This window comes from Peromyscus leucopus, chromosome 9 (genome assembly GCF_004664715.2).
Source record: "Peromyscus leucopus breed LL Stock chromosome 9, UCI_PerLeu_2.1, whole genome shotgun sequence".
Classification (NCBI taxonomy): Eukaryota; Metazoa; Chordata; class Mammalia; order Rodentia; family Cricetidae; genus Peromyscus; species Peromyscus leucopus.
This window is the reverse complement of record NC_051070.1, coordinates 57,733,829-57,761,492: the sequence shown is the minus strand read 5'-3', so window position 1 is coordinate 57,761,492 and position 27,664 is coordinate 57,733,829. Positions and strand designations below refer to the sequence as shown.

General features: G+C 48.1%; 1 protein-coding gene across 3 annotated transcripts; it reads right to left on the bottom strand.

Annotated features, from left to right (window-relative positions):
• Positions 1-27,540, bottom strand: Pnoc (prepronociceptin). 3 transcript variants are annotated; one of them, XM_028890017.2, is made up of 4 exons: positions 27,388-27,540; positions 14,263-14,412; positions 3,060-3,450; positions 1-363 (listed from the first exon to the last, which is right to left on the bottom strand). In XM_028890017.2, exons 2-4 carry the CDS (start codon positions 14,386-14,388, stop codon positions 278-280), a joined length of 603 nt encoding a protein of 200 aa, XP_028745850.1. In that variant the 5' UTR covers positions 14,389-14,412; positions 27,388-27,540; the 3' UTR covers positions 1-277. The 3 variants fall into 3 exon arrangements, with proteins under 3 accessions (XP_028745850.1, XP_028745849.1, XP_028745852.1); XM_028890016.2 differs by lacking the exon at positions 27,388-27,540 and adding an exon at positions 27,130-27,215; XM_028890019.2 differs by lacking the exon at positions 27,388-27,540 and adding an exon at positions 27,130-27,215 and having other exon boundaries at positions 281-363; positions 3,004-3,450.
• Positions 27,541-27,664: the final 124 nt, after the last annotated feature.

Genomic DNA, 27,664 nt, shown 5'->3' with positions numbered 1-27,664 from the left:
GTAGAAGTTTAATGGAGAGAGCTGTGTTCAAACGACCGGTCAAAAAGAACAGCTCTTTTACAAACAGATTATGGCAGTGACGAGGCAAAACCCCAGGTCTGACTTCATGTTCCTCTCACCTGGCCCTGCGAGAGGGCAGAAGATGCCCGAGGAGGTGGGGCCGTTAAAATGTTAGCTGGAGGAGTTACAAAAATACACTCTGATGTAGCAACAGGGTTGTGGTGAAACATGCCGTGGGGAAGAGGGTAACGACTGGGCAGGGAGGTGCTGTGGGTACTCAGTGCCTCAGGGAAGAAGGAATCCTGACTCCCGGCCGGCAGGGCTGGGCGTGGACACATGCTGTTCGGGGGATCACCTGGATGCCTGGGGAGACAGAAAGGATTACAATGTCAGATCCAATAGGTCTGCGGAGCAGCCGTCCATCCTGTTTGCCCAGGCGACTAAAGCAACCCAAAGTGGGCCACCACAGCAAGTGAAAGGAAGAATTTCCCAAGTGACCACTTACCTGCTGCTTTTGCCTACTACGGGCAGGGGTGATGCAGAAAAGGGAGGCTGATGGGCTGTGACATAAAAGGCTCCCAGACAAGCCTTTTCCTGGTAACACTCCTCCCCTCCCCAGCTCTCAGCATCTATGTTAAAACAGTATCCTTACAGGTCTCTCATCTGACACAGGCTCTCTAAGCTAGATGCTGGGAATACGGGATCGTGAATGTGCTGCTGCTGGTGTCTCAAGGCTGGACACAGCAGAAAGTATCGGAAGCATAGGTCAGAGCAGGAGAGGCTGGCCCCAGGACCACAGCGCTGTCTAGGGCAGGGTCTGCATTGCAGTACTCTGTCTTCCTAGGCTGCCACTACACTTTTGAACAGGTTCTTTATTCCACTCCAGTGTTGGGTGGCCCCCTCTCCCGACTCCAATCTTCTGAGTATAGATTGGCATCGACATCTTAAGAATTCAGGAACAACTTCAGCAATGGGCACTGGCCAGAGTGGAAGGATTTCTGTAATGGCACGAGGCAAGCTGGGTTGTGTGCATGCAGATAAGCACAAGGTCTCAGCTGGCTATGACTGGCTCATTAACACACATCCTCTCTGGAACTCACCACCATGCATGTACAGATGAGGGGGGAGGGAGGGAGGGAGGGAGGGCGGGAGCGGGTTACATGGCGACAGGACAGCTATTAATAATACACAAATGAGCTGGCTAATGTTTCCATCAAGAACTCGGCACGTTGAGCAAAGCAGCAGACAGAAACCAGTTATCAGCCCTGTTACAGCACCTCTCAGCTGGAAGTATAATAGAAAATCAGAAAAGCCAATTGTTTGGCTCAAATAGTTTTTTTTTTTTTCCCAAATAAATTGATTCTTGCTAATGGGACTGATCTTAAACTGTCTTTAGGTAAAGAATATTGTTGTGGTTTAAAATTAGATATGGGCTTTGGTGTCCCTTAAGGGCCCCTGTAAAGAATGCCATTAAGACTTCGAAGAGTTCCTGCCACTTCTGGAAGATTTACTACTGGATATCAGAAAGGTCTGGCTTAGAAAGAAATCGAATGCTTGTCAAGAGCAGAGTGCAAGTTCACTCAGGACCTTTGGAGACGAACCATTCTGTTAAGACAAATGCACCCCCCCCCCATAAATATATTTATCTTTGGGGATAAACTTGCTGCAAACAAGTGGCCTATCAGCTTGGGCCCTGTGGGCTGGGCCCGTGCCAGAGTGTGGGCACCAAAGATTAGCATGTGATGACTCCATCTCGAAAGAGGATCATGAACGACATGGCTACCTTGGATGTGTGGGAAGCAAAAAGAGAGGATGCATGCATTTTTCTTTTCTGCGTCAGAGTTGGGAAGCGGCTTCTGTTGGGGCAACATAATATGGTCAGACTAACTTGTGCTTTGTCTGAGGCTGTGTTTCCAAGCTGTCTCGGGAGATGTGTGGGACTCTGCTCATTGGCGTGTATGGATGAAAGGACACAGATTCAACGGTTGGACTTTCTCTTAAATCCACTGTGCTAATTCCTAATGCCGCTCCCTAGTTATGTGCTGGTGATGGCTGGAGAGAGCTGGATTTGGAACCAGCCGGCAGTAACTTGGTCTTTGCTGTGTGTTTTCTGAGGCTTTATATGACTGTGTAAGTGTGTACCCGGGGGATGGGAATGAAGAAAAGGAAGAGATCACAAGTGGCATCCTGGGAAGAGATGAAGAAAAAAGAAACTGAGGAAAAAGGACTCATTCTTCCTTAGTACATATTCTAAAACCTACTAGCTCCATTGGATCAGATTCTGAAGGCCTGGTTCAGCAAGGATGCCATTAATGATAAAGAATTGGTCTTTCCTTGGAAAAGTGTGAGGATGACCTAATTGTTAGTGGAAGAAAAATAAGAGCAAAAAGCAGAACTCGGGGTCCCAACAAAAAGTCTTTGGCAGGGGGAAATGGGAAATATTAATGGTTTCCATGGAGTTTAGCCACCTTGAGATGTAGGGTGAAATGGATAAACTGTCTTTGAAGTAGAGCAGTAATCAGCCTTTTGCAAATGGCTAAGAGGAGGGCTGGCTATTGGTTTTTTTGCAGATAAAGTCTCTGAGGAAAGGTGAGCTGAATGGTTGCTATGGTAACTGGCTGTTAGAATTGGTCCACTTAACTGTCCCCATAGTAACTAAGCTCCTGGAGAGCTATAGAGGAATTAGTTATCTTAACATACTACTATTATCCCCATGGTAACCAGTCTCTGAATGGGAGTGGTCAGCCTCAAGGAGAATGGTGGGAAAAATCTTTCTCCCTGGAGAAATGGGTAGGAGGCAGAGATGTGAATTTCTTCACCAACCAAGCCTCCTGAGGGCTGGAGTCCTTGAGATGGGGTGGGGGGGAGGGAGAGGGATTGGGTGGTGTGTGTGTGTGTGTGTGTGTGTGTGTGTGTTTGGGGCTGGCCAATATGTTTTTAGGTCTGGGACAGCTGGGTATATGAGGTCACTTCTTGCCCCCTGCTAATTGGCGCCCAACTCACTCATGGGTTGCAGTGGCCGGTGCAGCTGGGAGGGGCTCCTTCTGGCTACACATTACCATTCTGGTGCAGAGTGCGCCGGCGCTGGCTCGATTGCATGCTCAGGACCAGGTACTGCCTCATAAACTCACTGAACCGCTTCTGGTTGGCCAACTTCCGGGCTGACTTCCGGGCCCCAGTGAAGCCCCCAAACCTCTTCTGCAGCTGCTTCTGCTCCACCTGCTCGGCATCATCTGTGCCGGGCTCGGTCTCTGTCGCTTGCACCAAGCTCCTGACCCGGGGCATTCGCTTCAGATGCTGCATCTCCGAGGCTTTTGGCTGGTAAAGAGCCGCCGACACGAGCTCTGGGTCAGCAGGGCTGAGCTGCCCAGAGCCGCTGGTCATGACTTTGGCACATCCAGTCCAGAGAGGACTGGGCAAGACCTTTTCTTCACACTGGAGGATGCACACCTGCAAAGACACAGGGAGAGAAAAGGGGACAAAGCCAGGGATGAGCCAGGACAGAGAATCGTCTAAAGCCATTCCGAGTCACGTGCTTCTGAAGTGCTAGTCCTCAAATATTGTGCAGCGGTTTATGTATGCGTGGGGGTGCGCATGTATGTATGCGCACGTGTGTGCAGAGACCAGAGGTCGACAGTGATTTTCTTCCTTTATCACTCTCCGCTTGATTTTCAATATAATTTTCTTTTATAATAATATAATATTATTATTAATTAGTCATAATTATTATAATATTATTGTGTGCGAGCGTGGAGGCCAGGGGACACTTATGTGGAGTCTCCTTCTACCTTTATGTGGCTTCCAGGAATCAAATTCAGGTCACTGGATTTGAATAGAAGCACCTTTATCCAATGAACCATCATCTCACTGGCCCCTCCACTTTATTTTTTTTGAGATAGGATCTCTTATTGACCTGGATGACCTGAGTCAGTTGGGCTATACTGGCTGGCCGGCAAGCCTCAGGGATCCTCCTGTTTCTGCTTCCCTAGTGCTGGGACCACGAGTACGTGCCTCCATGCTTGACTTTTACGTGGGTGCTGGGAATCGAACACAGATCCTCATGACTGTGCAGCAAGCATTTTACTGATGTCTTGGTTAGGGTTACTATTGCTGCGATGAAACACCATGACCAAAGCAACCTGGAGAGGAAAGGGTTTATTTGGTTTACACTTCCACATCACAGTCTATCATGGAAGGAAGTCAGGACAGGAACTCAAACAGGCCAGGAACATGGATGCAGGCGCTGATGCAGAGGCCATGGAGGAGTGCTGCTTACTGGCTTGTTCCTCATGGCTTGCTCAGCCTGCTTTCTTAAAGAACTCAGGACCATCAGCCCAGGGATGACACCACCCATAATGGGCTGGGCCCTTCCACAACAATCACTAATTAAGAAAATGGCCCACAGGCTCGCCTACAGCCTGATCTTACGGAGGCATTTTCTTAATTGAGGCTCCCTCCTCTCAAGACGACTTTAGCTTGTGCCAAGTTGACATAAAACTATCCAGTACCCACTGATGAGCCATTCCCTCAACCTTTGTGCCCCAGTTTTACGTACAGTTACTCCCTCCTCCAAATTTGCACAGTTTCAGAGTTGGAAACAGAGAACCCCCTGACTCTGTTCCATTATCTATCCAACAAAGAAACCAGGGGTCAGAGCTGTGGTTCATTTATCTTCAGGCAATCCTGCAAGTTGACACAGAATGGAGGCTTTCCAAATGATACCCTGCTATAGCCTTGGGCTTTTGGAGCCTGGCATAGCTCATGAGTGTCACTCAGGTAGAAGAATTCTATCTCTCCCATTGGGCCAGGGAAGGACAGACTGGTTACAGAAACGGGGGAAGCACGGGATTATATCTGCAGGCGCATTTTAAGGTCATTCTTTAACTGGGGAGATGGCTTGGTTGGCAAAATGCCTGAGGACCTGAGTTCAGTTCCCCAGCACCCATGTGAAAGCTGGGCATGGTGGTACTTGTTCATAACCCTGGAGTGAGGGGTGAGAGGGTGGAGACAGGCAGCTCCCTGGAGCTCTACAGTCAGCCATTCTAATCAGTTGATGAGCTCTGGATGCCCTGAGAGAGACTGTCTCAAGAAACTAGGTAGAGAGTGACAGAGGAAGACACAGATGCACACAGGTGCACAGACATCCACATAGACCACACAGCTGTGCACACAACCAAATGGGAACTAAACCAAAGCCACCATGTAAAGACTAACCCTAGGGTGACTGATTTTCATTCTATTTATTCTAGTTACTCCTATTTGTACATCCTTTATAGCAAGTAATATCCAAGAGACTCCGGATGTAGGCAGGCTGGGCATGTGGAGCTAACCCTGCAATCTACTGGATCTGTATCTTCTTAGATACAAGCCAGGCAGTGCCCCAGGAACTCTCTGTTGCTGGCCAGCCTCCCCAAGCACCACATCCTCTAGTGAAGACCAGCAGTTGGATCCATGCCATCTTACCAGCACCCTCTTGCTGGTCCTGACCTTGGTCCTGCCCTTCTATTTCTGTTTGGGTTTCCTGGAAGTCTCTACTGACTTTTCTTACTATGTGCATTTTGGCTTCACCCCTGACTGCTGTGAGATATCTTTCTGTCTGCTGTGAATATGTGTGGCTCCCATAAATAAAGCTGCATTGGCCTAGGGCAGGGCAGGATAAGGTTAGGTGGTACATCTAAACTGAAGACGAGACTAAGAAGAGTGGAGTCGGGGGAGACTTGGATCCACCGCCCAAGGAGCAACAGGATGTCAGCAGACTGGTAATGCCACGGCCACATGGCAACTTATGGATTTATAGAAATGAGTTAATTTAAGATGAAAGAGCTAGCTAGCAAGAAGCTGAAGCCATAGGCCATACAGTTTGTAATTAATATAAGCCTCTGAGTGGTTATTTTATAAGCGGCTGTGGGACCGCAGGTGGGAGAGATTCGTCTGGACTGCTGGGCGAGGCAGGACTGGAGAAATTTCTGGCTACACTTGGTTCCTGTCATGTTCCCAGCCTTACTCAGGAGAAAGTCTCCCTTCTCCTTGACCTTGCCATTGTGGTGAAGGGTGTTTCAAGAGCCCCCCATCAAACTGTGGCACTCTTGCCTGGCTCCCTGAACTCCTTGCGGTACACAGGCTGTCCACTGCCCACCCAGAGCCATCTCTCTTCCCTAGAACATAACGCTGGATTCCTTCCCGAAGGCGATAGTGCATCTCCCCACCTCCCTGTAGTCAGAGGTGGCTGGCAAGCCAGAAAGTGACCAGTTGGGGCCTGCACTGAGCTTGGGGCTGACTTGGCAGGAAGGGGCACCCTTCCCCTCCTTTCTCACTTTCCTTCAGCGTCTGGTTTACAAGGTGGGCACTTTGGGCTGTCCTTTTGTTGCCGTCCTGAAACCACGAGGTGGTGTCCTGTGCTGGAAACCAAATGAGCATGGCGACAATATGCTGGCAGAGTATAAAGACAGAAGACCCTCGAGCTGGGACGGACACCAGCCCCGAACTCACTTGTGGATCACCAAATCTCTGTTTCAATGGCTCCCTGTTACCTCTAGGTCTTTGATACCAGCAAGTGAGTTTAATTCTCATGTATTATATTCTCCCCACTTGCTGTACTTTTGTTTCTGCTGCTGTGATAAAACATCCTGACCAAAAGCAACTTAGGGAAGAAAGCGTTTATGTACGATTCCAGGTTACCGTCCATTATTGCAGGGACATCAGAGCATCAGGAACTTGAGAGACAACTGGTCATATCACATCCACAGCCAAAGGCAAAGAGACATGAATGCTTGCAGGCTTACATGCTTGCTTGTGCTCAGCTCTTGCATAGTTCAGGAGCCCCTGCCTAGGGAATGGTGCTGCCCACAGTAGGCTGGGTCTTCTCACATCAGTTAAGGCAATCCCCCACAGACACGCTCACAGGCCAACCCAATACAGCCTATCCTTTATTGAGATCCTTGGGCTATGTGATCCTAGCTTGTGTTAAGTCGGCAAATCAAGTTAACCATCACACCACTTTAGTCCACCGTTTTGCTTGCCTTCTCTGGCTCTCTCTGGGTGTGGTTTGTTATCCCAAAGTTGAATTTTTTGGTTTTGTGAGACAGGGTTTCTCTGTGTAGCTTTGCGCCTTTCCTGGAACTCACTCTGTAGCCCAGGCTGCCCTTGAACTCACAGAGATCCACCTGGCTCTGCCTCCCAAGTGCTGGGATTAAAGGTGTGCGCCACCGCCGCCCGGCTCCAAAGTTGAATTTTTTTAAAAAAAGATTTATTTATTTTTGTGTGTATGCACATATGGGTGTGGGTGCCAGTGGAGGCCAGCAGAGAACCCCCTGAAGCTGGAGTTATAGCCATTTGTAAGCTGGTAGGTATGGGTGTTGGGACCCGAACTCGGGTCCTCTGGAAGAGTTAGGAAGCGCCCTTAGCCAGGGAACCATGTCTTTAGCTCTAAGTGAGATTCTATACTCTGGGTACATTTTTGCCTTCCTTCTCCCCTTACCCCCCATCTAGGGCATTTGCCCGTTTTTCCCGCCTGCTGTCACTGCCTCAGTGCGTCTCAGAAGACAGAAGCCTCCCACCCATCTTCCCATCTCTCTTTTGCATTCAAATCCGTGTGAGGCCCCTGGCAGGTCCAGGAGAATTACTCTAATTCCATCACGCCCTGCCCACAACTGCCTGGTACTTTGTCTTGCCTTGGAAACATCTCCAGACTCCTGAGCAGGGCACAGAAGTACTTGTACCATGTGGCCCAGCCTACCTTTACGTCTTACTTCTAACTCCTCCCCACAGCCCCCCCCCCCCCCGCCCCCGGGCACACAGGGCTCTTCTAATACCTCATGAAACTCCCTGCCTTTTGTCACCGTGTGCCCTCTGATGGAATGACCGTTTTTGCACCCAATCTTGTGGACATGGCCACGTTCTAATTTTACCTCTGTATCTTATCATCTTCTTTTGGTCCCTTGGAAGGAAGTGCTCTGTCTTGCCCCTGTGTTCCCACCCAACTTTGCATTCCTCCCAAGGGGATTTTAATGAGAGATACAGATATTCACAATACTTTATAAAGCATAGTCTAAAAAGTTAGGGTCATATCTTGTTCATAGTTGAGTCCTGGGTAAATAAATATCTTCTCTTTATAGTGACTAGTAGGCAGTCAATGAAATTCTCTCAAGTTCTGGACACTCTAGTGCACGGACACATTTGGTTGTCATAACATGTATTTTTTTTAATGTGCATGTATGTGTGTGTATATGAATGTGTGTGTGAAGGCCAGAGAACAGTCTTGGGTGTCATCCTCAGGAATGCTATCCATTTCCTTTGAGGCAAGGTCTCTCATTGGCTTGGAGCTTATCAATTAGGCTAGACTGGCTTTGAATCCCAGGGAGTCTCCTGTCTCCACAGTCCCAGTGCTGGGAGTATAAGCACAGGCCACCATGCCCTGCTTTTTTTCCCCTGCATTCCAAAATAATTAATTATAAAATGTATTGCAATTCTTATATCATAAGTATTTGTTAATGAATGTTAAACAAAACATTGTAAGTTTTCATTCTGATAATTTAGCATGAAAATAATTTCCGTAACATGTATATGTGCATTGGTCCAACCTGGATTCTGGAGTGTGAACTCAGGCCTTACTCTTGCAAGGTGGATTCCTTAACCAACTGAGTCCGTGTGTATCTTCTGATGCTCTGTGGAAGCTGAAGATGTTAGTGAAAGCTCTTTGGTACACAGAACAGATGCCAGCAACAAATAGTTGTCCAGCTCCTCATGTCCGTGGTGGCAGAGTCATTAAATAGCATTTTCCAGAGCCAACAGGGGCACATGGAGGTATGGGAATACTGGTAAGGTCACTAGATCCGTGGGGCTGGGAGCAGCTCAGCCTTCGGGTACCCTTGTTTCCTTCCCTCAACGCTTGCTGAACTTTCTGCTCCTTTGGTTTACAGGTGGAAGAGACACATCTAGAAGCTACTAGAACTGCGCACTCCTGGGCTTCTAATGCCAGATGGTAATTGGATTTTGTGTCAGCGAGAGCAAATGAAATTTTGTGATCAAACCAGATGCCACAGTCTTTACTGAGATTCAACACACTGCCAGATAAATTAGATACTGACCAAATCATCACCAATGGTTGTTTTAGAATAAGGTTTGAGGCAAATCTGGGGCTTCCAAATGTACAACCACATTTTTAGAGGCATATGGGCATACAAGCCTAATGCTTAAGCCTCTGGTCTGGGGTCCTCATCAGCTGCTTCACAGGGATGGGCTAGTGGCTTATTAAGTGAGCTGGACACATTTTCTCAGTCATGACGATGACATCGCTATATTAAGCCAGAGCATCTGGACTCCAGAATGGTGCCAAATTGATTTGTCAAGCCGGGCTTCTGAGGAGACTGCGCAAAAGGCCGTTTGGATGTCTGGATCAAAGATGAGGGTACAGGCGGAGGGTGTGACCTAGCCATAGAGGTCAGGCCTGCCTTCTAGCCTCTTTCTGTCTATCAAACAAACACATGAGTCCTTTGAGGGGAGTGAAGACAGCCACTGCGTGGTTTGGTTCCTGTTCCAGGTAGAGTTATGCTTAGGAGCTATTTGTTCTAGGAGGTCTCACCACAACATTTGAAGGCATGGCTAGAGATATAACTCAGCTATAACACACCTGCCTGGGCATTCACAGAGCCGTAGGTTCAATCCTAACCACTGCAAAATTTATGAAAATGAATTCGGAGGCTGGAGAGATGGTACAGTGGGTTAAGAGCATACATCCTGCTCTCATAGCCGACCCAACTTCAGTTCCGAGCACTTATGGGTGGCTCACAGCTAGCTACCTGTACCTCCAGCTGCAGGGAATCTGACACCCTCTTTCAGCCTCTATGGGCAAATGCACTCATGTATATATACTCCCCATATATATGTATACATATACATATACATATATATGTATATATACATTGAATATACATAATATATTGGATGTGTGTGTGTGTGTGTGTGTGTGTGTGTGTGTGTGTGTGTTCAAAGGCAGACACTATCCAGGGCAGCAGATGAATAAATAGCATGGGAAAAATCCATTAGAAGAGCTTCTGTGGCCAATCACCTGTAAAGAATTTTCACTAGCTGCAGGTAGAGATGCCAGGAGGCAGCTCCCATTGCAAGAGTTTTAGGACTTTTAAATGCATTTCCCTGAAACGTTTTTGGAGAGTGTGTTGTCTTCATCTTGGACTCTGAAATAACTCTGCGAATTTAGATTCTTCTACTTGGACCGACGGAATAAGTGCCGCTGACAATTAGTTGAAGAACCAGAGGACGCTGCAATGGGTGAGTCATTTGCTGACCAAAATTACAGTCTAACACTTGGGCCACCTACCAGGAGTAGAAATAGAAAAATTTCTGATGGAGCCAAGTGTCCTGAGGATCCTGGGAACAAGTCAGGATTACATAATCCGGGAGAGAGACTGGTAGGTGCCCCTGGCTGAAATTTGAGTCCCTCCACCATTCCCCTCATCAAAACAGACCTGGGCAAGATTTGCAGTCTCAGAAAATGAGACATAATTGCTTACGTCCTTGGCATTTCGTTCTATTTAAAATGGGTTAAAAGGGAAAACAGGAACTAGAAACAGAAAAACAAGCAAGCAACAGGGGGCTGGGGGGGAGGGAATGGAGGGGCGGCCAGCACTGCAAAGTGTTTATCTCTGACTGTGAGGCTTTTACTAATCTATGTTCTGACTTGTTTCTAGGAAGTAAAGTGAGTGTTGTCTGGACCCCAAAGATTTGAGATGCTAATGGAGAGATAGAAGCTCGATTTCAGTTCTTCACCACCCCAGAAAGAACCAAATGTAAGACCTTACAGTGGCTGCCCAGGATGTGCGCAGCAAGGAGCCTAATGTTCTGAGAGTCTTACCATTTCCATAAGGCAGGCTACCTGAGCCCTGTTATGGGCCACACACTGGGCCCCATGCTGGGATACCTGGATAGGTCAGCAAAGGAACCCAGACCTTAGCCAGAAAGAGAGAAGGGGGGGGGGAGGGAGGAGGAGGGAGGAAAGGAGAGAGAGAGGAGGGAGGGGGAGAGGTAGCCATGGCACCAAGAGCCAGAATAAGTGCAACCCATGAGTATCACCCAGGAAAAAGAATTTTATTTCATTTCCTCATGAAGTTCAAGGTCAGATTGGTTAAAGGAACTGGGGGTGGGAGAGTAGGTGGTTAAGTCTGCGTGTATATTGAAAATAAAGGTCACTGTGAAGAGAACAAACCTGGGTGGTAATTTTCTTCCTACGTACAGTGGCCGTTCCTATCTGTGTGTGGTCTACAGCAATGGCCTGGAACACAGGCAGGTTGGGCACGTGGGGCTAAACGTGTCATCTACCCCGTGGGAGCTCGTTCTCATCCCCAAACCAGACCCCAGAGTGCCACAAACTCTCTGTGGTTGCTCCGTTTCCCCAAGCACCACGGTGTCTAGTGGAGACCATCAACCTGACCACACCATCTCTCTAGCTCTTCCCGGCTGGTCCTGAACTTGGCCTCACCCTCCTGATTTCCTGTCTTGGTTTGGGTCTCCTAGAAGCCTCTTATTTCCTTTTTCCTGTGTACTGCTTAGCTTTACCTCTGATTCTCCTGTGACTTTTCAGATCAAAACTCCACTCGAGTTTTTTTGCCTTTGTGAGGGAACAGTGTGTTTTTTTGTTAGGAGGTGAAGCTTAACTTTGGCCCTGAAGTATGAGTGGTGTTAGTGGGTAGAGGGAGAGAGAGGCAGGTAGAAGGGGGCAGGACAGCAAATGTCTTCAGGGTTCCCCTGGGAGCTGTAAAGAGTGCCTTGGATCTGGGCTTGAGCCCAAGAGAGAAGGTCAGGGGTCCCTTTGACCAGTTACCTGCAGCCTGGGAGAGGAAAGCCAGGGTATGTAGTGGCATCTCAGAAGGAGAGGGACAGAGGGGCAAGAAGCAGGCATCTTGCCATCCCTGTTTAGGGACTGGGCAGAGGAAGAGAGGTCAATATAAAAGGCTGGGAAAGGGTAGACAGAGAGGGAAGGGAAGAGACCCATTAGCCAGGCAAGAGAAGCGAGAGATGCTTCTTGAGGGATGAGATATCCTCTAGGCAGACAGATTCCTAGAGGAAAATAGGATGGATAAGCATCAGAAACACATCCCTTCGAGGGGTCATCTGGGCTGCCCTTCCTGATTGCATGACTGTGCCTTCCTGCCCAGAAGACAGGTGTGTCCAGGCCTGCAAGAGTGTAGTGCTTGTCTCCTGGGGCTGAGGTCACAGTTCTACCTGGAGCAGGGAGAGAGCAAGGTGTACTGGGCACCAGCTACACTGGGTTTTGTGTCTGCATATTTATTTGCCTTAGGGAACAGCCATTACTCGCTTGAAAGGCAGAGGGTTTGAAGCATAGTGCCTTGAAAGCAGCTTTATTGACTTCAAAGGAAAAAATAAATAATTGAATTATATAGGAGAGAATAGCTATCTAAGCTGAAATTAAAGGAGTAAGAAAGCAGTTCGTTTAATGAATAATAATTTAATGTTTTGTACTTCAAGTTGGAAATTTAAAACACAAGAGAGCGTTTTGGAGGCTCATTGTAGAATTATTTGCAATATAAAAAATGGATGACAATATCCATGTTCAGCAGATGGGGAAATGGAGAATAAGTTATATATTCATAGAAAGGGAAATCACTTGAAATAGTGTGCAATAACGTGAGAATATTAATCCTGTGATACCACGGGAAGTAAGAAAGGGGAGATTCTCTCTGATTCTTGGAGTATAATAGTCGATCTTCACTGTCAACTTGAGGGGGTGAGGATTGTGTAGGAGACACAGTTGATGAGGGTGTTTCAAGAGGATTTGTTAAAGATGAGAACCCCACCCTGAGTGTGGGGTAGCTCCACCCCAAGAGCTGGAGTTCAAGACTGAGTAAAGAAGATGTGAGCTGAGCACCAGTGTTCATCTCTCTATGCTTCCCGACTGTGGACACAATGGGACCAGCTGCCTCAAGCTCTTTTTTTTGGTTTTTTGAGACAGGGTTTCTCTGTAGCTTTGAAGCCTGTCCTGGAACTCGCTCTGTAGGCCAGGTTGGCCTTGAACTCACAGAGATTCGCTTGGCTCTGCCTCCCCAGTGCTGGGATTAAAGGCATGCACTACCACCGCCCAGCCTGCCTCAAGTTCTCGCCTCCAGGCTGTCTCTCCCATGATGGACTGTGCTCTGAAACTGTCAGCCAAAACAAACCCTTTCTTAAGTTTCAAGGGTTTTTGTCACAGCTAAAAGTAATTAATTCATGGGGTTGAAGAAGACTTTACTTGTGTTTACATATAATACATGTATTATGCATAACACTGGGACAAGGGCATCGTGAACAGATATTTATCGGAAAATTAAGAGGGAGGACCACAGGAGTCTGGTGGTAGAGAGGGAGGACCACAGGAGTCTAGTGGTAGAGAGGGAGGACCACAGGAGTCTGGTGGTAGAGAGGGAGGACCACAGGAGTCTGGTGGTAGAGAGGGAGGACCACAGGAGTCTGGTGGTAGAGAGGGAGGACCACAGGAGTCTGGTGGTAGAGAGGGAGGACCACAGGAGTCTAGTGGTAGAGAGGGAGGACCACAGGAGTCTGGTGGGGGTGGTAGAGAGGGAGGACCACAGGAGTCTGGTGGTAGAGAGGGAGGACCACAGGAGTCTGGTGGTAGAGAGGGAGGACCACAGGAGTCTGGTGGTAGAGAGGGAGGACCACAGGAGTCTGGTGGTAGAGAGGAGGACCACAGGAGTCTGGTGGTAGAGAGGGAGGATCACAGGAGTCTGGTGGTAGAGAGGGAGGATCACAGGAGTCTGGTGGTAGAGAGGAGGACCACAGGAGTCTGGTGGTAGAGAGGGAGGACCACAGGAGTCTGGTGGTAGAGAGGGAGGACCACAGGAGTCTGGTGGTAGAGAGGGAGGATCACAGGAGTCTGGTGGTAGAGAGGGAGGACCACAGGAGTCTGGTGGTAGAGAGGGAGGACCACAGGAGTCTGGTGGTAGAGAGGGAGGACCACAGGAGTCTGGTGGTAGAGAGGGAGGACCACAGGAGTCTAGTGGTAGAGAGGGAGGACCACAGGAGTCTGGTGGTAGAGAGGGAGGACTATAGGGGTCTGGCTGGAAAGAGGGAGGACCACAGGGTTCATAGTAGGAAGATGCAGCTCAGCTCCACCTGTTTCATCCTAGTCACACGACACTGTACAAGTCCTGGGAGAGACTTGAACGCCTCATTTAGCATCTGCTTTGAAGTCAGGGGGAAGAGATGGCAAGGAAGAGGATAGTCCGGACATACCTTCAAGTTGAAGCTGTCTGGGTCCAGGCGGAGCTTCTGCTGGCAGGTGAGACAGTCCCTGGGACAGCTGCTGAACACGCTGGAGAGCAGGCTGAGCAGCAGAACGTCACTAAACAGGATTTTCATGGTGCAGCAGTGCGAAGCAAGAGGCTGAAACACACAGGGGACACAAGCCAATTAGTACGGTGTGGAGAGAAGGTTAGTCAGCCCCGGGGGACCATGACCTAGGGAGGTGAGCGTCATTCCTCAGTGAGGAGATTCCTCAGGTCTGAGGTTCACCTGCAAAGGAACAGATTGTAGAGAGCCCTGGTGGCTCCGTCCTGCCATCCAGGACTGCTTTCATTCGCAGGCTGCGTGTAGTCTGGATCTCTGGAGAGCCCTTGTGATTCCTGTCACTTGGCTGGCCTCTGCCCTTCCAGGAAGAGCTGTGGGGTGGGCAACAGCTTTTCTGGAGGCCAGAGGCATTGCTTCCTAGCTGACCAATGTGTGCCTTTAAGTCAACCTCTTCAAACCTCAGTTTCCATGGCCGTGAAAGAGAAAGCATGGCGCGTGCCTTACCATAGGCCTGTTTGGAAGATAAGCTGAGACTGTTAGGGCCAAGGTTTTCAAGGAGCAGATGAGTACCCGAGTGTGGCGGTATACGCCTCTCATCCCATTTCTTGGGAGGCAGAGGCAGGTGGATGAAAAACTAAAATGCTTCCTCTTATCCTCTCTGGCCTGGCTAGGAACGCTTGTCCCTCAATTCTCTCTTCCAGGAGGCTTCCATGTGTTTCCTGTCTGTCACCTCAGAACTGAGCTACTGCTATGGTCTGAGTATTTGTGTCTTCTCAGAGTCTGTACGTTGAAATCTATGATGGTAAATCTTGGCAGACAGCTTGGACAGATTAAAATCGAGTAGGAGGAGGTGGGGAAATGGCTCAGGGGGCAAAGTGCTTGGTGTGCAAGTGAGGACTGGTGTTCGGGTCCCACTCAGCTGAGTGGGGTTGGTGGATCACCTGCAATGCCAGTGCAGCGGGAGGTGGAGACAGGGAGTCACCAGAAAAAGGTGGGCAAATAAGTGAACCCCAGGTCTACATGAGAGAACCTGCTTTTCCATAAATAGTCTAGTTAATAATTAAGGAATATATCTGAAGGCAACCTTAGGCCTCCATACATACTATCAGCACACCCCCACACTATGCAAACATCCACACACCACACACACACACACACACACACACACACACACACTACACACACACACACACACACACACACACACACACACACACTTCATGTAGAATATTAGTAAATTACTCCTCTGGCTCATGTGTGACGACATCTCTAGAAACATTGAGGTCCTGAGGGTGCTGACATAGTGAATAGGCTAAACCCTTGGTAAATGCATAAGATGATAACATTATTGGGAGCTAGTGAAGGGTATAAGATGAGGGTCTACTTGGAAGAAGTGTGTCATATGCCCCCTGGTTTATACTGAAGACCAAATAAGATATCCATCCTCATGGACTGAACAACTATTGGATTCTTGGACGTGTCATTGGTAGATAGCCATTATTGGACTAGCTGGACCACAGCCTGTAAGCCACTTTAATAATTCCTATATATATATTCATCCTATCAGTTCTGTTCCTCTAGAGAACTTGACTAACACAACATCCTTAGATCAAAACTCTTGAATCAGAAAACTTCTTTCTTGGACTATGCCATTTTGGGTTAGATCATCTTTACTTGGGATTGAATGGAAAGAGGAATAGGAAACTAGTTTTAGCAGTTAACTTGACACCTAGAGTCACCTGGGAAGAGAGTCTTAACGAGGGATTGTCTAGATCAGGTTGGTCCAGGGGCATGTCTGTGGGATGGCCTTGATTGATAATCGATGTAGGAAGACCCAGCCCACTGTGGGCGGCACCACTCCCTGGGCAAGAGGTCTTGAACAATAGAGAAAGGAGAGTCGGCTGAGAGCAAGCAAGTAGCAAGTTGTGCGTGTCTCCCTCCCCTCTAGATGTGAATGGGATGTGGCTAGCTGCTGCAAGACCCTGTCACTGCGGCTTCTTCCGCTGTGATAGATTGTGACCTGGAATTGTAAGCTTAAAGAAGTTGCTTTTAAAACATTTTTTTTCATCTATGTGTGTGTATTCCACATGTACGGTGGTGCCTTCGGAGACCAGAGGAGGGCAATGGATCTCCTGGAGCCAGAATTACAGGCAGCTGTGAGCTCCCTGGCATGGGTGCTAAGAAGCAGAGTAGCAAGTGATCTTAAGCACTGAGCTAACTCTCCAACCCTCTAAAGATTTTTTGTCAGGGTATTTTGTCATAGTAATAGAAATGAAGGTTGAATGGAAACTTTCTAGAAATATTGATATTGATATTCTTTACTGGGGCCGTGTGTGTGTGTGTGTGTGTGTGTGTGTGTGTGTGTGTGTGTACAGAGAATTGAAGGTTGAATGGAAACTTTCTAGAAATGTTGACATTCTTTATTGGGACCATAGGGATGTGTATATGTGTGTGTATATATATTATATATGCATATATGCTTACACATACATAATATATACATATACATATATACACACACATACAGAAATGAAGGTCAAGTGGAAACTTTCTAGAAATATTGACATTCCAGAATTTCTCTGTGTAGCCTTGGCTGTCCTGGAACTCACTCTGTAGACCAGGCTAGCCTTGAATTCACAGAGATCCATCTGCCTCTGCCTTCCAAGTGTTGGGATTAAAGGTGTGCTTACCCCACCCAGCAAGGGGTGTATATATTTTCCAAAATCCATCAAATTATAGATTTGGGGTCTGTGCATTTTACTATATGTGAATTTTCTGCATGGAGAATAAAAACCAGCAGTTTTCATTGCTTTTTTGTTGGATGATTCTGAGGAATCTATGTGTTTGCCTTTCTAATGCTGTCTGCTGGGGTCTTCTGAGAAGTACATAGTCTTGGGCCCTACCCACAACCATCACCTCAGGATCTGTGTTGTTATCAATATTCCTAGGTGACTTGTCTGCACAACCAAGTTTGAGAGGTGTGGGTGAGAAGGAGCCAGTCCATAGGATAAGGGGGACACATGCAACAGAAGCTACCAAGGAGCCACATTGGAAGACCACTGGGTTCTCGTGTGCCAAGGGAAGCATTTCAGACCTAGGGAATGATGGTAAGAAGGGTGTCCAGTAGATTTTTCTGTTTGCTCGTTTTTTTTTTTTTTTGTTGTTGTTGTTATTGTTTTTTTTTTTTTTTGAAGTAGAGTCTCATGTAGCCCAGGCTGTAACTCAGGGCTTCATTCACACTAGGCAAGCATTCTACCAACTGATCTATATTACCAGCACTTTGTAGATGTTTAAGTCAGTGAGCTAACATTTGAAGTGCATGTCAAAAATGAGTGGGCAGTAGTGGCGCACATCTTTAATCCCAGCACTTGAAAGGCAGAGCCAGGCGGATCTCTGTGAGTTCGAGGCCAGCCTGGTCTACAGAGTGAGATCCAGGACAGTCACCAAAACTACACAGAGAAACCTTGTCTTGAAAAACAACCAACCAACCAACCAACCAAACAAACAAACAAACAGACAAACAAAAGAGTGTTTGGTAACATGGACCCCAAGAGACCCAGGATCATAGGATCACAGCCTGTGAGTGTGGAGAGCAGACAGGTAGCCTAGGGAATCTGTCCACATTCTTCAAGGTTAGCACCTGCTGAAAGGGGACTGGGTCCAGATGGAGCAGGTCTTATCTGCTCTCCTAGGAGGCTTGTGCTTTATCTTCAGATGATGGGATGTCTTGGACTAATAAATAAAGCACCCAGTCATCTGTATCCATGAGCGTCTCTCAAATGCAATTTTTTCCCTTCTTTATCCCAACAGCCAGTGTCTAGTTGAGATTTATTGCCTTATTATTTTAATCGTCTCCTAATTAGTCCACCTAATGATCTGGCCTCCCTCCAAGGCATTGGATGATACAACTTCATTCTTAAAATAATTCTATAATGCCCATGGCTGTCAGATGTTCCAAGGACTTAGCTGGCCCCTGGCTCTTGCCTCATCCCCTGTCACTCATCCTGGTGTCACATCCAGACCCAGCGAGCACAACTCTCACCCGTGTCAGGTGTTTTTATGCCTTGTCACCGACTGTTGCCTCCGTCAGAATACCCATCCCCATGTCAGGAAGGTCCCCCTCCAGAAAGCCATCACTGGACTGGCCTGAGCTAGACCAGTCTTGGCTACTACTGTGGCATCCCAAGGCAATGTGCTACCATGTGAAATAAGTGGGCCCCAGGGCTCCATACGTCACACGGACTAACCAGAATGGTCCTGTAGAGTTGTGTAATGTGAGTTTTCTTATCTGATCATCTTGGAAGAGGAGTCCTGGGTTCAGATCATTGGTTCTGTAACTTGCTGGCTGTACTCAATCTCGGAGTTCCTCATTGTGAAAAGAAGACCATCTTAGGAACCAGATCATACTAGCATCAGTGGATTTATGTTTGTAAACAGTTAAAACAGTGCCCAGCATATGGCAAGCACTTTATACAACCCAGCGAGAGCATAGCCCTCACCTTGAAATGTCACTCTATCCTCACCGCCTCATCTCTGCACTTGGGAATCAATCGATTGTATCCTTGCACTTCTGTGTCTGTTTCTCCCACTGGCCTGGGGGACAGAGATCCAATCCCATCATTCTCTCTGTCTGCCAGGTACCCAGGCTAAGACACAAACTTTAGGATCTGCTTAGTGAAAAATTGACAACCCCCCCTTAAAACAAACAACCAAAAAAAAAAAAAAAACAGTGGAAGATTTCAGGGGCCCCCTTCCTTTTTCTCTGCAAACTCCAGGCTGAGGAATATTCTGGAGCCACCACCTCCCTGGGGGGGCCAGTATGCTCACCGCACAGGAGCTGCCTCAGGACCCGAACCTCCCGCAGAGGCTCTGTTAGCAAATCGTCCTGTTTGAGCAGGGAGAAGAGGAGGTTAGTTTTATGCCATTCTAGTATGGTAAGACGTTCTCCTAATCAGACATCCTGATGCGTGTCTGCTAGATTACTGGTCATAAAGGGTCACAGCTGGGCTTGTGTCCCACGCTAGGTCTGCGAGGTTTAAATAGGAGTTGGTAGACCAGTAACAAGAATGCTTCTCTGAAGTGAAAATGAAGCTCATTAGCTATTATACACAATAAATATTCCAGAACACAAGGCAGTCTTACTCATGCCTCTATGACTCTCTTGTCATATGATAGTTGCTTCTGTGTTTCATAAGAAACTCAGCTTTTGCATTTCTAGTTAGGACACTTTTTTTTTTTTTTTGGATCTATTCAGAACAGCACAGCTGTTTCCTTTCTCGCCACACGATGGCAGTGGCCATATATGCCACGGAAGAAAGGGTCCGTGCCGTTTCCTTTAGTTCCTGCCTAGAATGTTTGATACAAGTCTTTGCCCAGTTGATAAGTGGTGACAGATATTATTAATGAGAAGCCCTTGCTGAAGCTATTCACGGACTTCATCAGCAACTCCATGTGCAGGAAGTGTTGGCGGTTTGGCTGACATTTGCCATTTACAGTTTGTGGCAAATGGAATTTAGGGGCACAGTCCTGGAACAATTAGCCTCTGCTGCTGGCTGCATGGGAAACACAAGCCCTTTGGGTTGGCATCTGGTGAGGACGTCTCAGATCTATCTACCTGGCTTTAGTCAGGCTCTCCCCCTGTCTGTACTTGATGGCCTTGCTCCCGCCCTCAATTTCCTCCTCCTCCTCCCCTTCTTCTTCTTCCTCCTCCTCCTTCATTCTTCTTTTCCTTCACTTCCTTTTTCTTCCTTTTTTTCTTTTTCTTTTTTTTTTTTTGAGACAAGGTCTTACTATGTAGCTTTGGCTGGCTCGGAGCTCACTTTGGAGACCAGGCTGGCCTCAAATTCACAGAAATCTTCCTGCCTCTGCATCTTGAGTACGGGGATGAAAGGCGTGCAGCACCTCCTTTTTGAGACGGTCTCGCTGTGTAGCCCTGCTGGTTTCCAACTCACATTCTCCCTGCTTCAGTCTCATCATCTGGGATCACAGATGGGTGCCACCTCCCCCCGTACCTCCCCCTTTAACAAAGCAGCTCCAGCTACTAAATGAAATTCTTCCATGCTGGACGGTACCTATTCCTTTTTGCAAGTCCAAGAAGCCATGAGATACGGATGACAGCAGAATCCCATCTCACAGGTGGTTTGCCAGTTGTAAGTCAGATCAACATAAACAAACGTGCAAAGAACTATGGAAATACATCTTGAAGTAGACATCTTGTCCTTTTGTACTCCTCATGATACCAAGTCCAGTTATGTGCTTTATAAAATTACATTAAAAAATAGAAAGCCTAGTAGAAGTTTTAAATTTTAAAGTAATGATTTATTTTATTTTTGAGATAGCATGTAATATAGTTCAGTTTGCCCTTGAGCTTATTATGAGAATGACCTTGACCTTTTGACCCTTCTACCCCTACCTCTCAAGTGCTGGCATTACAGGCATGTGCCACTATACCCAGTTTATGTGGTACTGGGGACCTAACCCAGGGCTTTGTGCATGGTAGGCAAGCACCCCACCACCTGAACCACATCCCCAACTCTGAAAGTTTTTTTAGTTTTTAAGAAGTCTGAACAACATGTCTGGCATGGTGGCACATGCCTATAACCCCTAGCACTTTGGAGCAGGGGCTGAAGCAGGAGGATTGCTGCAAGTCTGAGGCCAGTCTGGGTTACAGATAAGACTCTATTCCAAAAAGTACCCCCCCCACACACACACCACTACCACCACCACCAGCAGCAGCAGCAATAACCACAACCACAACCACAACCACAACCACAACCACAACAACAACTAAAAGAAGCCTGGAAGCCTGAACATTACCTGTGTGCGGCTTGGAGCTGTGCACACACACAGGTGTTCAGTAGAAGGGAACCAAGTACTTAGACAATTCTGGGGTCATAGTTATGCTTCAACTGTACACTTTGTAACTGTGTGATTTGGGGCAACTTAATTTATTCCCCAGAGCCTTGGTCTTCTCAACTGCAGGGTGAAGATGACGAATAGGCCCTCATTTGAAGATGATGCACCTCTCCCCCCCCCCCCATTTGTTTATTACCCAGAAATAGCGACTGACCGTCCGTCAGTAAGCACAATGTACCTGAGGATGTTTGAGTTTTTAATGGCTTCCATTTCATAAAGGAGCCCAGCCGCTATCAGCCATTCACAGTGGCAATTCTATAATCAGGCCGCTTTGTATTGAATAAAGAAAGGTTTAATTACCTTTTATTTAGGGGATGGCACCTTATAAATTTGATTGCATCTTGCTGTGTATAAAGATAAGATACCACTGTGATTTAGTCTTAATCTACTTGCATGTACTCTTGCCTCCAAGGGCAACGTAATGAGCTGCTTTTCTGTTGGATGAGAACATGTGCAATAGGGGCTGAGGAGAGACTCCTGCTTCGTTTCCTGACCGAGGAGAAAGCCTGTGACCCAGATGCTATCGGTGAAGAAGGGAGGGGGCTCTCTCTCCATCAGTGACACACAGGGAACATTGTTCCTTCCAGGCTATAGATGATACTTATTTTCATCTACAACTCTATCATTTGGGGGGTAATTTTACCCTCCTTTCCGGGATACATAAACATCAAATCACGAAGGTTAAGCAATTTGCCTAAAAACGATCCAGATGATAAGTAGCAGAGTTAGGACTTAAAGTTGGGTATTTGAACCTGTGTTCTGACCGCCCATACACTCTATACAAGGTTTGCTCTTTGGAAAGGGTAGCAAACTGTGATGGGATCTTGTTGAGAAGGAATCCCGATGGCTGAAAGCCATTGAGAGCCAACGGCTTTGTGAGGTTCTACCCTGTGCTGCCCACTTCACTTTACAGTTGAGGAGACTGAGGCAGGGAGGGATGCCCTGTGGAGGAGCAGAGCTGGGACGGGACCCTCAAGCCTAAGCTCTGATGATCTGTCTTCATGTGAATTCGTTTGGAGGACTGGCTCAGTCCCTTTCCTTGGTTCAGCAAGCGCCACCCACAGACTACCGGCTCTGCATCATCAGGGGTGCAGGGTGTTCCTCACATCCTGGTTCTCTGATCCATCACAGGCAGGACTCTGCTATTGATTAACCAGGCAAGCTGCTTAACCCCCATGAACTTGTATTTACCTTAGAAAGGTAGATCGTTACCTTCAGAGTACAGGGTTATAGATGAATATAAAGGTCATCTATAACCTGTAAAGAAAGGTATTCTTTATATGGCGCTGATGAAAAGCAAGTGGCCATACATGCCTCTAGGAGGAAGGAGTCTCATCTTCATCCTCTGATAGAAGCATCAAAGAGTCACAGGCTTTCCCATAGCCCAGGGAACTCAACTCTGAAATAGCAACAGCTAAAACTTCCACATAGAGTATGGCTTGCTCTTACCCAGGGAGACTGCTCGCTTTCTTTCCTTTGATGGATACATTTGCTCTTTAAAGGTCTCTCTCCTGCTCTCAATTTCCAGTCAGAGAGAAGGGGAAGGGCTAGGGGGCTAGGGCACAAAGCACCTGCCTACCCTGTGTGGACCAAGGCACCTGCCTACCCTGTGTGGACCAAGGCACCTGCCTACCCTGTGTGGACCAAGGGTGCCCAGGCAGAGCTGTGAATGAGAAGGAGCCCTGTGCTTGGAGACAAGGTCCTGGGTTCTAGATCTGGTTCTGTTGTTACTTATGGGCCTGATACTGTCTTTTCCTGGCCCTCAGTTTCTCTTTCTATAAAATAGGCAGTTGCGAGAGATGGTTGATAGTATCCTTTGATTTTGTGAATGGCCAGGATTGCTCTCTACCAGGAAGAGAAGAAAGGAGGAAAGGGGAGGAGACCACAGAGCAGTGGCTTCAGACAGCCCCAGATGAAGCCATGAAGATGCATCTGGGTTTCACAAAGGGCCACGAGGGAAGCCAGACACAGGTCCTTTTGGCTGTGGCACATCGCCAGGGAATGCTCTTAATGTTCACCTCCCTGATTCTGGCAAATGCTGCCGCATACACTGTCAAGATAGCTTAAATGGACTTTTAAAAGCTTTTATTTACTTTAATAAAATCACTCTGTGTTCTTTTTAAAATGATCAGAAAACCCAGATAGGAAGAGAATGGCAAATCTAGACTCACATACTCTTTCAACTTCTTTAATTTTGCATCTCTAGCAACCAGCTCTAAAGAAAGTTTTAATTGACATAATTACACATATTTATGGAGGTACAGTGTGTTTTTTCCACACATGCATGCATGTGTGACTATCAGATTGGGGTAGTTGGTACATCTATTGCCTCGAACATTTACCATTCCTTTGTGTAGCAAACATCCTAAATCCTCTACACTAGTTATTTTGAAATAAATAATTAATTGTCATTAACCTAGGAATCAGTTTTGAATATACATTCCCAACCTCTTTATGAATGTTACATACATTATGTAAACTCCACTAACATGCAAATTAAGAAAGGTAAGATTGAGGTGTGGGGAGATGACTCAGTATATAAAATGCTTGTTGCACAACCACAAAGACCTGAGTTCAGGTCCCCAGAACCCATATAAAAAGCCAGGAGTGGTATTGCGTGCCTGTAACCCCAGTGCCGAGGCTAGGAGCAGAGACAGGTGTATCCTGCTGCCTTGCTTCCGGCCAATCTAGCTAAACCAGGATCTCCAGGTTTGGTGAGAGATTCTGCTCAAATAAGTAAGGTGGAGAACAATGGAGGAAGATGTCTCGTGTTGACCTCTGGCTTATACACACATGTGCCTGCAGGAGAATGTGTGATTAAGGACACGTGTGTGTATGTGTGTATCGTGTGTGCTAAAATTAAAAAAAAAAAACAAATAATTTAACATCTCAGTTTCTAGTAACCTAGTAGGTATCTGGGTAGGTGAGCCCCTTTGGAGACCGCTGGTCTGGGCTCATTCACATTTTGAGACTTTGGCTGTGAGTTGGGAGAAAGCAGATGACAGCCGGCGACTTCCCGCACGAGCCCTGTCCGGTTCCTATCAGGAACACCGGGCACGTCCTCGGTTGGATGAATGGAAGGATGGATGGGGTGACTGACGGGATGGGGGAAGATCACAGGACCAGCACGAGGAGAAGGGAGGAGGCTGACCGCGACACCGCAGGCTGCAGAGCCTTGGCTGCTGGGCAGGGCGGCAAGTCCAGCGTTTCCCACTCGGCTAGACTGCAGCGCCGAACGAAGCGGCTGCCAGGATTTTCACAGACCCAGGACCACGGAAAGTTGATGATTAAAGTGGGTGTAGCCTATTGAGGGGGATGATGCTCCGAAAATCAACTTGTGGTCCCCTCCCCCCCCCACCACCAAAAACCATTGGTGTGCCATAAGCCTCACAACTAGAGTTTGTGGTTAGAATGCAAGGTCTCCATGAGATGGTGGGAGTGATGACAGGCACTGAAAGAGAAGTGTTTCAGAGATTCCATTTGTTTAGTGGGATCCCAAGAACTCAACCCCCCCCCCCAAAAGCTGAGGTTATGATGGCTCTCATTTTCTGAGATGTGTTCATCCTTCCCTTAAATACCTGGTAACCCAGAGCACAGGAGACTTAAAATTTTTTCTTATGGTTTGGGTGACCCGAGGAGTTGGGGGAAGGGAGGGGAGGGTCTTTGAACCATATCATTGCAGGTACACAAAACGGGACCAAACCTCTCTCTCATTATCACCGTGTGTGTGTGTGTGTGTGTGTGTGTGTGTGTGTGTGTGTGTGTATGTGTGTGTGTGTGAATAAGCACATAGCCAATTTAGCTTACTACCTGCCATTCGTGACTTCAAAAAATATTAATTCCTTTGCCTTTCTTTTGTACTATTGTCCTGGCTCCCTTCAAACCTCCGATCCATCCTGATTCTAGCCCTCTTCCCACTCTCCTCAATCCCTGGAGGAGGTACCCTTCCTCAAGTCCCTCCAGCATCCGACACTCTGGACCACAAGGGTAGGACTGATCACACCCAGCCCGGTATCATCCCATTATCTCGAATTGCTTCCTGTCTGTCTGTGCTGTGTGCCTGCTACTCATTTACCAGCACCACAGACCTCAAGGGGAGCCAGCACCAGCCCTAGGACGGGCTGCCCTGGGCTGTGCTTGCTTGCTGCACAGGGTCTTGTTCCTGCAACTCGGAGATAATGATTTTTTGCCTTCCAGGGTTGTTGCTGGAGATAATGGGTGCGAAGCGCGTAAATCATTGCACAAAGTAAAGTGCTGTTATTAGCACCTCTGCTGAATCTATAGAGCCCCATGCCTCCTTTGCCTGGCGGGGTGTAGCTGATAAATACCTGATTGATTGAAGATGGGATTGCTTGGTGATAGCTCCGTTCTCAGGCTCCACTAACGTCTAATCCTGCAATTACTCCCTTCACTGGCGATGCAAGACCTGCTGAGTTTTCTGCAGCCCTAAGTGCCCTCAGACTTCAGCTGATAAGGCAGGGCTGCTGCACCTGGAGAAGACGACCCTCAGCTGCACAGAGCACCTTCCACGGACAGCGCGGGGTGTCACCTGGAAAAAGTGCGGCTGTTCCTTTTACTCAGGTGACGTCTGGGGGCAGTTGCCCCTGCAGAAGACTCAGCGAAGCCCAAGGAAAGCGAATCCTTTCTGTTAAGGTATCATGGCACTGATGGAAGCTTGTGGAATATTTTCCTGCTAGGCTGCATAAATGAGAAAAAGGAGGGTGTGCGCGGCATCCACCCACAGGCAGCGAGGAACCACAGCATTCTCTTTGGGAGGTTTGGATACGAAGCCGGGCAGCTACTTTTCTCTCCCTGTGATGAAAACTCTCGTTTGGGCTTGCTGGCAAATGCCGTGTGGAGCTCAGCTTTTGTTAGTCTGCTGAACAATGTTATTGGTTATAATTGGGGCAATTATGAGCTGCTGGAGGAAGCTAAACACAGATGTTTAAGCCCAGGCTTGGGGTATTCAAGTCCAAAGCAGCATGCTTTAAATAGCCCCCTTTCCGAATCATCCTGCCTTACTTGAAATTCCCCTCTGAACTTGCCCGTGTTCAAAGGGAGCTGGGGGAGAGGAGAGGCTGGGGAGAGAAGGGAGGGGGAGAGACTCACAAAGAGAGGAGGAGGAGGAGAAAGAGAAGGCTGAGAGAGGGCAGAGAGAGTTCAGATGCTCTGACGTGTGAGAGAGAGTTCCATGCGACCTGGGCAGAGAGACCTCCGGGTGGGTAGTGGAGAGAAAGACGTCAAGAAAGAAAGGACACCTCGAGACACCCCAGGATCCGGAGGACCAAGGTCATGCCTTCAGAAACGCCCGTGAAATCCACCCAGCCAGCGACTGACTGCGTTCAGCCATGCACACAGGTGAAGCTCAAACCTCGAGTCTGTCTTTCCCCCCCGTATTGTTAGCAATTTCCATGAAGGTGTAAGAGAACTCAGACCAGAATGACATCAGATTCAATGATACCAGAGCAGCAGCTTGCACAAAGGGCAGGAAGCCACAGATCGAAAAATCCCCATAAGGTGTGCCAGGGGCTTCCTAGGGCTCCTCTGAATGGCAAGCCCCTTCCCGGGGTCTGCCCTCTCTCCTGCAGCCACCTCTTCCGTGTGTATCTGTCACCCAGTAAGGGCCACAACTGGGAAAGCAAAACTTTTCCTCATTTCCAAGTTCAGCTTTCCTTCGCATTTCTCTTTGAGATTAGCCAGCCCTCGGCCCTCCCCCTTCTCTGCCATCGGAACACTGAGAATAAGATGAATGAAACCATAATCTCGCAAGAGGCCGGCAAGCAGCCACAGTGGACAAAAGACAGAGCTGGAGGAGCCGGCCAGGCTGCCCTGCTTTCCCGAGAGGCTCCGGACAGATAGTGCCGGCCAGCTGGTGCCGGGGCCACATGCATTGCCTACCTGACGCTGTCTGTCACAGGGTTCTCTCAGATGTGAGGCTTGTTCCTCTGTGTCAGCCACACCAGCCTATATATCCTCTCCCCACGCACAGCCCTCCCCTTCCCTGCCTACCTCGACGATGACACATGCCTACGCTGACCCCCTTCATCAACCAAACAACCCAACTACAGTCCTGCCTGGCTGGCCCCCTCCCCTGCTCTGCATCCAGACTGGTGACATGCCAACCTCCCCATCCATCCAGCCTCTAGCCTGCTTCACCTGGACTGCGGATCAGCCAGGATCCCTCAGCTGCCTCTCCGGTTGCTGTCAGAGCCACTGTGAGGATGGCCAGCCGGGGAGAACTGGCAAGTCACTCAGAAAAACAGACTCCCGGTGACAAGGGATGAGGCAGACCCCAAATCCTGGAGTCTTCTTTCGTCACCTCTCTGCCTGAGGAGTGAGGCTCAGGCAGCGTGGGGTAGGGGGAGCTCATGCCCACCTCCCACTGGCTCAGAGAAGGGCTGAGCCAAACCCCCTCCTAACGTCCTGGCCCCAC